This window comes from Neolamprologus brichardi, chromosome 9 (genome assembly GCF_056152115.1).
Source record: "Neolamprologus brichardi isolate AB-2024 chromosome 9, ASM5615211v1, whole genome shotgun sequence".
Taxonomy (NCBI): domain Eukaryota; kingdom Metazoa; phylum Chordata; class Actinopteri; order Cichliformes; family Cichlidae; genus Neolamprologus; species Neolamprologus brichardi.
Window position 1 is genome coordinate 40,100,204 of NC_142112.1, and position 12,500 is coordinate 40,112,703.

Below are 12,500 nucleotides of genomic sequence, written 5' to 3' on the forward strand. Positions count from 1 at the left end.
ACGATGTGCCCGTCTTTGGTTTTGAAGCCCTGAAAGAAAAACACACAACATGAACACAGCGACGTTTCAGTCTGATAGAAACCTCTGAAACCACACACGTCTAACCTCTGACAGGCTCTTACGCTCATGTCCATACCTCTGCTCAGCTTAATCCAAAATGATGCTCATGAGACAAATTAATGAAGCATGAATATTACTGCAGCTAGACTTCCTCCAACAGAAATATGAACGTGTTTTCTCTTGTGCAGAAGTTGAACGCGCTCCCCTCCATCTCTTCACAGGTTACTGCATGAGTGACGTGGGCACCGCCTTAAAGCTGATGGGACACCTCCGACTTCACGTCTGCTCAGCTTTTGTTTTTCACAGGTTCAAAGTGAAAAGACGCTGGGACAGCCTTGCTGACTGAGCTGGACTTTAACTGCATCGATGTGCTTCAGGTCAGGTTTCTTTCACTGCAGTGTAACATGTTTGTGTTGTGCTGCAGATGGCAGGGACCGAGCACGAGACAAGAGCAGAAACTCGATACACTAACACATGATCAAAGAAATAAGTTTCAGGACTCCGCTAGAACAACTTCCCAGGACTTTAGGAAGTTCTGAGGCAGCAGACGCTGACTTTGTGCTGCCGACTGTGGGGAATAAAATCATTTTCATTAAGTCGATGCTTCCCAGCAGGTAGATATGAAATTTACTCTGATTAAATAAAAGGTGGTGAGATCATGAAGGATCAACGTTAATAACCCGAAGCCCACCAGAGGAAACCTCCTCAAAAGGCCAGCCGATGGAGGCCTTCCTCCTCCTCTAATCTCCCCACTCATCTCCTCCTCCTCTTCCTCGCTCACTGAAGAGTAATAAAAACTCTTCACCACATGAAAGCAGCAGCAGAGCAGCTGTCATACATCACAGCGCACACACTCGGCGGCGGCCACGTCCCGCTGCGCTGTGTGTCCATTCAGACCACTAACCCCTCAGTCACACTGCTGCTTCGGTTTCATCTCACCCTCCAGGGAATTGTGGGTAATGCAGTCCACACGGGGCTGCGATGGGACATTCACCCACAAAACCTCAAACAGTCCTCAGACAGGTCGCAGCGGGCGGCTTCCGCCCCCTGCTGGCTGCAGACCTGAAGCTGCTGACCTTCACATATTTACATTTTTAATTTTTAGGCTCCTCCAGCTGCTAGTTTTAGTTTCACAGGACATTTCCTGATGTTCCACAGTCGCTGCTTTCATCTACTGCACATGTGCCAAACACTGCAGTTCCCCTGATGTCCACCAGAGGCTCCAGCAGTGAGCCAGTCCCCTTAAAACGTTGGAGCAGAAATAAACATTTACAGCCTGACACACAAACTGTTTGTTTTATAACTCACTTGTTTAAGTTGTGTAAAGTTTGCATTATTGGGGGCGTGGCCTCTTTGACTAACAGGAAGATGCTACCGCATGTGGTCTCCAAGGCTAATTGGCAAAAAGAAACTGATGGGGTTGCTAGCACCATCCAGCGTGCTGAGTCAACATAACCCAGGTTTGGATTGGTCCGTGTTGAACCAGCACTGTGTGTTTGGTTTATTTCACAGCCCAGTGCATCGTGTCTCTCCAGCCGGGACAGCCCGATGTTTATCTGAGCGCCTTTGACTTTGGTATTTATTGATTATCTGTAAGAAATTGTGCTTTAACATGTCTATGTGAACTAGAATTAGAATTTATTATGTTTCTCTCATGGCGGTTTTCCGGTTATGGCGTCCACCTGAACGGCAGCAAGACTTCGAGCTCCGACCTCTACACCCTTTAAGTACACCTAAACAGCAGTTAAAGCCATCCTTTTAGTGGCCTCCTCTCTGAACCAAGCTTCTGTTCTGACCTACACAATTAGGATGCCGACTAAACATGGGTTTAAACCTAAAACTGCCAGAAAGGATGGATTAGACGACGATGCTAGCAACAAACTTGAAACCGAGAAGATGGAAGAAACTAGCGATAGCCCCAACAGACCGAGACGAGTGTTCTGGCCGTAATTCAGTCGCTGAAAACACACTTCACTGATCAACTGCAAGAAGTTATAACATCAAACCAAGAAATAAAAGACGCAATTGGAGTGTTTTCAGAGAGGCTTACCTCAGCAGAAACTCGTATCAGCTAAGTTGAAGACGACGTCTCTTCCCTTACAAGTAAAGAGGTTTCCTTCATAAGAAACTTCAGGAACTCCTACTACAAGTGGACGACCTCGAAAACAGAAGCCGGAGATCCAATCCGAGACTCGTCGGATTACCTGAGAATACTGAACAAGGGGAAATCACAATATTTTTGCAAACTTGGTTGCTTGACGTTTTGGGACGGGACGCACTCCCATCCCCACCTATCATTGAGCGAGCACATAGGCTACAAGGCTGAAATACCCCAAATGGCCCACCCCGTGTGATCATCATGAAGTTCTTGAATTATCAAGACAAGGTGAGGGTGATGAGAACGGCACGTCTGAAGGGAAAAATAACGCACAACGGACATCGCGTGATGTTTTTCCCTGACCTGTCGACGGAGGTTCAGAAACAGCGGAAACAATACAAGCAGGTAACAGCAGCTCCGTGAACTGCACATTAACTTCGGATTGATCTTTCCAGCAAAAATGAGGATTTTCCACCACGGCAACAGGCTCCTCTTCCACACACCAGCGGAGGTGGAAGATTTCATACTGAAAGTCCGGCAACAAATCGAGGGGTAAATTCACGCCCACTCTGAAACACTAAATGGTAAATGGCCTGTATTTGTATAGCTCTTTTACTAGTCCCGCCTAGGGACCCCAAAGCGCTTTACACACCCAGTCATCCACCCATTCACACACTGGTGGAGGCAGCTACAGTTGTAGCCACAGCCGCCCTGGGGCAGACTGACAGAAGCGAGGCTACCATATCGCGCCATCAGCCCTTCTGGCCACGTCCCGATGGCCAGAAGGGCTTCACTACCACATCAAAAATGTGCAATCCTGATTAACAATTTCAGCTCGGACTTACAGTGGCTGTTGGTGTACAGATATGATATAGGTGGCCTTAGATAGGCTGATACTGACCAGAACGGGTTTGTAAAAGGCCGGCAAGCGCAGCATGGTATCCGCAGAGTACTGAATGTAATTTACTCGAATTCAGAACATCCAGACATGGCTCTGCTTTCCCTGGATGCAGAAAAAGCTTTTGATAGGGTCGAACATAACTATCTCTATAAGGTACTGTCTCAGTTTGGCTTTGGCAGTTACTTTATGGGTCAAAATATTATATAATAAACCTATAGCCTCAGTTAGAACCAACAACATCATATCTAGACCATTCTATCTAGGTAGAGGTTCACGCCAAGGCTGCCCCCTTTCGCCTCTTCTCTTCGTCCTAGCAATTGAACCATTGGCTATTGCCATAAGGAGCAACCAAAATATCTCTGGCATCAGAACAAATAATATTGAGTCCAAAATTGGATTATTCGCGGATGACATTATTGTAATGCTGTCCAAATTAAAGAGCTCAGTTCCCCAGCTACTCAAAACAATTAACTCCTTTGGCAACATCTCCGGTTATAAAATGAATGAATCCAAGTTGGCCATCCTCTTCTTTAAACACTCTGAAGGAATTAAACCACCTATTCAAACAATGTTTCAAGTTGCCAGAGACAGTCTTACCCATCTAAGTATAAAAATCACTCCAAAAATCAATGATTTGGTACATGCAAATTACTCTCCAACAATCAACTCTGTTATTGACTCAATCAATAGATGGTCTATGCTGCCAATCTCCCTGATTGGACGCGTAAATATTCTCAAGATGAATGTTCTCCCAAAATTTCTATAACTCTTCCAAGCCATTCCTCCCAGCCCTCCAGATGACTTCAAAAACAATATTCATTAAATTCATTTGGAATAACAGACGAGCCAGACTGTGCCTTTCGCTACTATATCTCCCGTATGACAGGGGAGGTCTGTGTGTTCCAAACCTCAAATGGTTCTACTGGGCTGCCCAGCTCTTTGCTGGTTTTCAACGACAACCTTACCTTGGGTAAATTTAGAAAGGACAAGCACTACCCCCTTACCGCTCAGCACTTACCTGTACTCCGCAAAATATAAAGATCTGATGAAAGCTACATCGAACCCGTTTGTTAAAAATACCATCCGTGTCTGGTTCAATGCACTCAAGTTTAAAAATGAAACACCAGCACTATCCCAATTCTCGCCTATCTGGGGCAATAAGGCCTTTGAACCCGGCTGGAAAGATTTGGGTTTTTGTGGGCCGCCAGAGGTTTGTGCAAAGTTGCAGACCTATTTGACAAGGACACCCTAATGTGCTTTAATGTCTTGACACAGAAATTTGGCATTCCAACTAAACATTTCTTCAAATTTCTTCAAATCAGAAGCTTCATTTCAAAAACTCAAAAATCCCTAACACTGCCCACTCTAAACTCATTAGAGGACACAGCAATAAACCATCAGCTGAAGAAGGGTTTAATATCCCGTTTTTACAGCAACCTCAGAGACGGCTCTCAAACATCCTCAGAAAAAGAAAGACTCGCATGGTGTCAAGACTTAGAGTGTAGAATAACTACAGAGGATGGCAAAAAGCAAAAAACACAATCTATAAACACCCAATTTAAACTAATCCAGTATAAAAGGCTAATGAGAACATATGTCACCCCAACATTAAAATACTTTTGGAAAAGCAATAAATAAATCTTTGGGGAGAAAAAAGAAGTTTCTCTCATGTGCGGTCTTGTTTTCATTGTTTGAAGTTGTATTTTAACACAAATGTAAATATAAATTCAGAATTAGATTCCACAGTGTGGACACGCTGTAGCTCTGAGTGCAGCTGTAGTCCTGGACGTTCTGCTTCTCCGACGACTCGTCTGCAGACATTATCGTCCGAGTTCAACCTCCGATCCTCTGAAGTCTCCTCTCTGGCACGGCGGATGTCTCTGTTTTTTTGAAATTGAACCATCTCAGAAATCAGATGTGAACTTAAAAAGCGTCGACAGGGGAACGGATGGCTTCTTCAGCTCTAACATCTTCCTCGCAAAGCCGCAACCACAACACCAGTAATTCTGTTGTTCCGACTGTCGTGATCTCCGGAGAACCCGTCGGCTCCGCTTTCATCTCTGGCGGCTTTGGGGGTGGGAGGAGGGTGAGGGAACGCTGCATTGTGGGTAAGCCGGTTCACACGAGGATTAAAACAGTGTCGGACGATAAAGCTGCGGCTGGTTAGAGATGGTGACCACAAGAATCGAGCCGCCAGTGGAAGGAGAAAACATCACGCACTGTGTGTGTGTGTGTGTGTGTGTGTGTGTGTGTGTGTGTGTGTGTGTGTGTGTGTGTGTGTGTGTGTGTGTGTGTGTGTGTGTGTGTGTGTGTGTGTGTGCACGTCCACGTGTGAGTCATGACCCTCCATAATAGCAGCAACATCTCCCTCAGGCTGAGAGTCAGTAATGTGAAGCAGACTGAAGGCGGATAGAAAACACGAGTGAATGTGAAGAAGTTCTTTATTTATTCCTACTTATCTGAGAGTAATAACAGTTAATGGTTCATTTTATTGAAATGAGTTCCAGGAACCCGAAACGAAGAAAACATCAGAGGAAAGGACTTTTAAAGATTCAGGTGGCTGGATCGAGCAGGGTCCAAGCGTGGGGTCAGGTTCAGTTACACCTGAATGTTAAATCTGAGGGTTATCTTCCAGTTTTACAAACCTCAGCTCAGTAGCTGAAGCTGAGCTGTAGCTACTGGTCAGCCACTAACAGAAGGTCGGCGGTTCGATCCCGGGCTACCTCCTAGCTGCATACAGATACTAACCCCATGTTTGCCTACTGGTGGTGGTCAGAGGGCCCGGTGGCGCCTGTGTCCGGCAGCCTGATCCAAGTCAATGCATCGTTACTTTAAGACCTACCACAGAGCCAAGTCTACCAGAGCTTATCTTTATGTTTTACATGCTGTGGAGCCATTTTTGGGAGCATTTCATAGTTGCTATACATCAATACAACCATTACAGCCTAAATTTTAATAATATGTCTGCATTAAGTGCATAGAAACTACATAAATTGCAAAACAGTGCAATAAACTACAAAAAAAATTGAAAATCATTTTTGTTTTTTATTTGCATATATTTCCAGTTTTATTCCTCAAAACTGTAAATACAAAAAAGTTGCACAAAATAGTTTCCAGCAACAGGAAATATATTTTGAGTGTCTTCAAAGTTTTATTTTTGAAATACACCAATTTTTGTCCTGCAGGGAAAACCAAAATAAATATTATAGTGCAAATTTGCAAAAAAACAGTGTGTGCATCAAAATAAACTATTTCCAGCAGTGCAATATGAGTCCTAAGCATCCCAGAAACTATTCAGGAAAGCTAAAAGTCAAGCACGACTTTTAAAAACACCAGTATAGGCTCATGAGGCCCTGATGGTAAAAAACGACATTTTCCATGAAAATGACGTCACTTCCGGTTTCGGGCAGGTCATGGTGGACACGTGATAGTTCGCGCTGACGTCATTTCCAACGCAGGAATTGTTACGAACAGCTGATCGGATCAGCAAAGCGTGTTTCTGGAATATTATGTTTTTGTTGCTGCAAGTGCTTTTTACAAAATTTTTGCAAAGCCATATGTGGAAGGAAACTGTGACCGAGGACAAGCTGATGGCATAAGATGTAAGTACAACTCCTCCGGTTTCATATGCAACAAAAATTATTGCGCTAGCTCACGTGGTTGCAGAGCTACCGGTATTTAAAAATAGTTACGCAAAACAGAGCGTGCCCGCTCCGACCGGCTTTAGAGGGTTAAGTAATTCCAGGTCTTCCAGGATGCGAGGAAACACCCTCTGACCTGGATTCAAACCCATCCTGTCACGATGGATGATTAATGAAGCCGAAAGTGACAAATCACAAAATTCATCGACTCGTTTTTGTCCATCATGACCACGCCGTGTCTGACGTCAGGAGTTCATCGACATTCAGGCGGCGAGAGCCAAATGGCGCCGTGGCTGCGGGATTTAAAAATAGTTACGCAAAACAGAGCGTGCCCACTCCGGCCGGTCTTAAAGGTTACGAGCAGGTTAATTATCGGAGATGCTCTGACTGAGCTGATGCTGTTGGAGTATGTAGAACATAGTTTGGGAGCTCGTCCGGGATGGCCACGCCCACCTCGTCATTATTCTTGTCAGCTCAAAGATGATTTTTAAAAGTCTCTGGAACAACTTTGCAGCAGTTTTCAGTTCGATATGAAACTCCATGAAGCAGGAGCGGTTCCAGCTGCTGCTTCTCTTTATTTACTTTTATATTTTAATCAGGGTTTCCTGCATGGTTTGGTTTGTGTTCAGTCTGCATCTGCTGATTTGCATCCAGCCAAAACCCCGAGCGCTTTGAACCTTGCAGAAACAGATAATTCACATTTAACGACACCACAGAGAAGCCGAGGGAGAAGAGAAGCAGCTCTAACTCTCTCATGCGTTTATGAACCTTCAAATGTGATCAGGAAAAGAAACTGTCATTTGTTACAGTGACAGCCTGGAGGATGGACACACTCTGCTGATATCTAGAACCAACGCGATGGCCTCGAAGAGACGTTTGTGACCTTTAAAGTGGTTTAAGACAAAAAGTGTGACACGGGCAGAGCCGTCTGTGTGGTTGGTTTAAGGAGAACTGGAAATCACTTCCACCCAGGCGGCAGTGTGACACAAAACGTTTAAGATGACACTAATCCCTTCTAATTGTTTGATAATTGTCCATCTGATTTATGGCTCAAAGCTCGTCCTGCTCCGTCCTTCTCTTGACGTCAACTCTCAGGACTTCCTCAGATCTCAAACAGCTCTTCCTCTGACAACGCTCACGCCTGAGACTCGTATATTTGGATGTGAGAAAACTCTCAGATCCGTAAATCTGCACCAACAAAGCTGGAGGGTGTGGCCAGAGAGAGGGAGGTCAGAGCTGCTGCCGCGCTGAGACCCTGAAAGTGTAATTCAGCCCATCTTAGTCTGAAGCAGTTTCTGGCGTCAGAGACGTGTGTTCCTCCCGCAGATGCAATAAAGTCTGTTAATAACAAACAAGCTCACAGAGTCTCCTCAAGCCTGGAGGGAAACTGTCAAACACACCAGAATTACAGCCGAGACGCTCAAAGAGACACCAGAGAAGAAGAGCCACACAGTCAGCTGGCTCACGGCTCGCCGACCGGCTGAGGCGCGTTTTAGAGGCTGAACGCTGTTAAACCGTAACATCGCACTGACAGAAGAGCGGACTGTGGTAAACTCTGGTTTGTGACTCTACTGTAGCTACATGTAAGTGCTGCTCTTTAATGTTCCTACAGTAGAGTCTGTCTCCTTTCCTAAAGGTTAAAGGTTAAACCATAACACGGCCCTGAGAACAACATGCTTACCCTGTAAGACAGAGACATGTTTCTGCTGAATCAGCAGGAAATACACCATAATTATCCCTGTTTCCTATGAAACCTGATTCTAGTGCAGCTGCATAACAACGACACTTAAACTATTTAATTAGACTGATTATAAAGTTTCACCCTTTGTTTTGCTGAGAACATTTCTATGAGCCGTCCTTTTATCAGCTCATCATTATTTAATATCCGTGCATCACTTTTCTTCTGTTTTCCTGACATCCCTGTTATTTTATTCTTATCTAACAATGTTGATTCAATGTTACATTTTCTGTCTTTTCTTTTCTCCGTGTTGTAGGTGTGATATCAATAAAGTTATTGTTAGATAGTGGCCAGTTGAAGGTGTTACCTGGTAAGGTACGATGCTCTCGTGGGCCGTCCCCCAGCGCCTCGCCTCCTTCCCCGCATTCAGGTAGTTAGCAGCAATATGGCTGAGACAGGAAACCTGAGAGAGAGAGGCCGCAGTTACACCTGAGCGCGGTCACACGGCGCTAACAGCTGATCTCTCCTCGGCGTGTACACCGAACCGCTCACTGCAGCTGCTGCAGATATCAGCAGCGTGACGAAGCTCATGGATCACACTTACAAACATGAAGCTGCAGTTTAACAGTCACAGTTACTCAGGGTCAGAAATATATAAGACAATTATTTCTCTGTTTATAATCATCAAAATAAAAACTCATGATCCACCGGGCCCTGTCACACTGTGGCGCTCCACGCTCTGTGGACCCTGTCACACTGTGGCGCTCCACGCTCTGTGGACCCTGTCACACTGTGGCGCTCCACACTCTGTGGACCCCGTCACCTTTATTTCACCAGTCACCTGACTCAAAGAGACGCTCATGGACGGTTTCTGTTCCCCCCCCCCCCGGGTTCAGGGTGCTGACAGGTTTTTATCTTCTTATCAAACTATTCTTCTGCCTGACGTCCTCTGACACACGGCTGCTTCAAGCTGAGCTTCAGACTGTTTGACTCTCCTGCGCCTGAAGCTCTGTGGAGGCTGCCGGCAGCTCGTAGCGATTCCATCCCCCGACGCTCAAACGCTCCACACGGACTCGGATCAGAGCGCTGTGCGCGCTCGTTGTTCGCGCTGCGGCCGGCGTGCCTGTGGTCGCAGCACTTCAGACAGGAATGCAGTGGGATTTAAGAGGGGGATTGTGGGTATTTTATTTGTAGCAGCCCCGAGACTCGACCGCAAGGATCAGAACCTCACCGCCTTGTTAACCAATCACAGGAGGCGTGCTACAGATTGGTGTATGCAGTCATCATCATCATCATCATCCTTCATCATGAATCCAGACTTCAGGTAACATTTGTGTTCATGAGTTAAATGTAAAGGTCGGAGTTCAGGAGGCTGGTTGGTGTTTGTTGGTGGCGTTTATGAATCTTCTTGGCCGGTCGGTGCTGAGGAGCACAGACGCTGCTCCGGTCCTGCGTGCTGGACCAAAACTCAGCGAGACACTTTAACTTTTGTCCATATGTCATCCCATCATCGACGACCCCGCTGAGCTGCCCAGCGTTCTCAGGCCGAAGCAGCAGTTTGTTTCTAAACTCAGACTGAGACTCTCTCTGGAGGATCATAAAGTCCTGAAACGAGCTGAACTCGGTCGCAGCGTCTTTCCCAGCCAGAGAGGTGAAAAATGAGAATGCAGAAAACATAAAACATGCCTTTAAAAGCAACACTGTCAGACAAGCAGCGCGTCCTGACGCTGCAAATCAAACGCACCCCGGGAGGCTCGCACAGATCCCATCCGTCTCCGAGTCCGGGCGGTTGCAGGATTAAGAGTCGCTCGCTTTATTTAAACAGTCGCAGAAACACTGACGCGTCTGTTTAAACTGATCAGGATGAATCACAGGCTTGTTTAAACGCCTCCACCTTCCTGCTCCACACACAGCTGCATATCTGCACCGTCACAAACACTCCATCGATCAATCAGCCTCAGCGCTTTCATTTACCAGCTGACCCTGAACACAGCGCTGTACCTGCTGCAGGTAAGAGCGGCTGCTGAGGCTCTGACTGAGCTCGTGTGTCACCTGAGCGGGTTTCAGCTGCCAGGTGAGCGTCACAGCGCCCCCACCTGTACATCACTCACTCTTATTAATGACCTGCCAGCACCTGGAGCGTCCGCTGGTCTGCTGGCGTCTCTAACAGCCCTGACACTGCATTCATTTCAGCACCTGTGGAGAATACTGAGAGCTGATTGGCTCATCGTCAGGTGGTTTTACCTGTGATGACAGCAGGTTGCAGTCGATGTGAACTCCTCTGCCCGTCTTCTGCCGTTGCAGCAGGGCGGCCATGACAGCTCCGTGCGCGTACAGCCCCGTCGCCAAGTCCGTCATGGCGACTCCCGGACGCACCGGGTCGCCGCCCTGCCAGCAGGAACAGAGGATTATGGGAGATGACAGGGACTGAGAGCCAGAAAGCTGACGTGCTGTAAACGCGTCAGTCAGTACTTCCTGTCAGTGCTGAGATCTACAACGACTCATTCCAGATTAATCCTGTGCAAAAGTCTTGAGCCACCCCTCGTTTCATATACTGAGGAAATCTGTGCACAGTCTCATTATTATATGTGTGAAAGCACAAACACAGTAAATAAGGAACGCTGAGTTTAACAAGCCTGAAGCTGAACATTTGGTGTGAGCGTGTTTGTTTCTCTCCGTGCCTCTTTCTTTAGCACAGGACTGTCAGACTCACTCTGCTGAAGAAACAGGTGATGTGTGGGAATAAAGAGCCTAAAGGTCACATTTAAACCTCGAGGAAAACGCTCGGGTACAAGGACTGGACTGAAGGGGAGACATGAAGCAGCCAATGTTTACAGAAGAACTCTGAAAGAGCTTCAGGAAGCTGGGGCCACTTAAACAAGAAGTTCTGGCTGCTTGGAAGGAAAACGCAGAGATGAGGGGCGAGTCAAAACGTAACTGTGAGGACATAAAGTTTCATTCAGTAAATCAAAGATAAACTCTAAACTGCTTCAACATTCTTCATGTTCATGACCATAAGTTTCATGTGTTTTATTTTGAAAGCCAGAACAAACTGGGTTTCCTGCTCAGACCGGACAGTAACATCCGCGTCAGGGATTCGTGGACACGTCGTTCATGACGCTGTCTGAAATATCTGCATCCTACAGACTGTTTCACAGTGTTTACATTCTCAGCTACGATGACGAGCCAAGAAAATGTTTAACATTTTAATTTGAAGTTCACTTTCTGCACTTCCTGTGTGCTGATATTTCTACAGCCGCGTCGCAAAGACATCAGGTCAGAGTCTGACGTTAACATCAGAAGTGTTTCATTTGTAAAGACATGGAAACCTGTTCAGCAGGATCAGGACGTTACTGAGCATGTGCGGTCTGAGTCTGACCTCGGGCCCGGTGATGTGCATCATCCCTGACGCTGCCGAGGCGATGGAGTCGTACCCTGGACTCTGAGCGTGAGGACCGGTCTGTCCGTAGCCTGAGCGCACACACACACACACACACACACACACACAGACACACACACAGACACACACACACACACATTACTGCCTCGGTGACAGTGGTCTGGTTTCTCTCTGACCTGAGTGAAAACACAGCAGGGAATCAAACCATCGGCCTCTCGGCGTCTCCTCTTACAGGAAAACCACATTCCAGCTGATGTTGAGTCTGCAGCTGTGACTAAACAACAAAACGGATTTCCCAAACAGTCCGAGCTCAAAGAGAGCTTTATATCGGGAAACAAAGAAAAATCCCACAAAGGCTTTGAAAATGATAAGCAGCCCTGAGAAACAGCCGTGACCTCCGAGGCTGAGCGAACATCTGCAGGAGAACGATGTCAGCGTGCGGCTTCGTGCACGTACACATCTGAACATCTGTCCTTGTCGTCTCTGGTTGAGCTTCATTTTTCATTCGATCACACCTGAAACCAGCGACTCGGACCGTGAACTCATCAGGAGTGTCTGCTGACCTCAGATCAGGTGAGCAGTGAACTTCTGTACAGTCAGGCTTTGCTTTACGAGTCGCCCCCTGCTGGGCATTAAAGAACATGCAGGTTTTATGAAGCGCCTGTTTAAATATCAACGAGCTGATGAACCACATGGAAGATCCACACTCTGTGGAAGTGACA

General features: G+C 46.5%; 1 protein-coding gene across 1 annotated transcript in view; it reads right to left on the reverse strand.

Moving 5' to 3' along the window:
• sugct (succinyl-CoA:glutarate-CoA transferase) overlaps positions 1–12,500 on the reverse strand; it is a 66,514-nt gene that overhangs the window by 49,243 nt on the left and 4,771 nt on the right. Inside the window, exons 7-10 of the mRNA XM_087846705.1 lie at positions 11,758–11,849; positions 10,623–10,766; positions 8,746–8,841; positions 1–29 (exon numbers count right to left, since the gene is read on the reverse strand). The exon at positions 1–29 is cut by the window's left edge and continues 43 nt beyond it. Of these exons, the coding sequence (XP_087702831.1) occupies positions 1–29; positions 8,746–8,841; positions 10,623–10,766; positions 11,758–11,849 (361 nt within the window). The remainder of the gene's footprint in view (positions 30–8,745; positions 8,842–10,622; positions 10,767–11,757; positions 11,850–12,500) is intronic.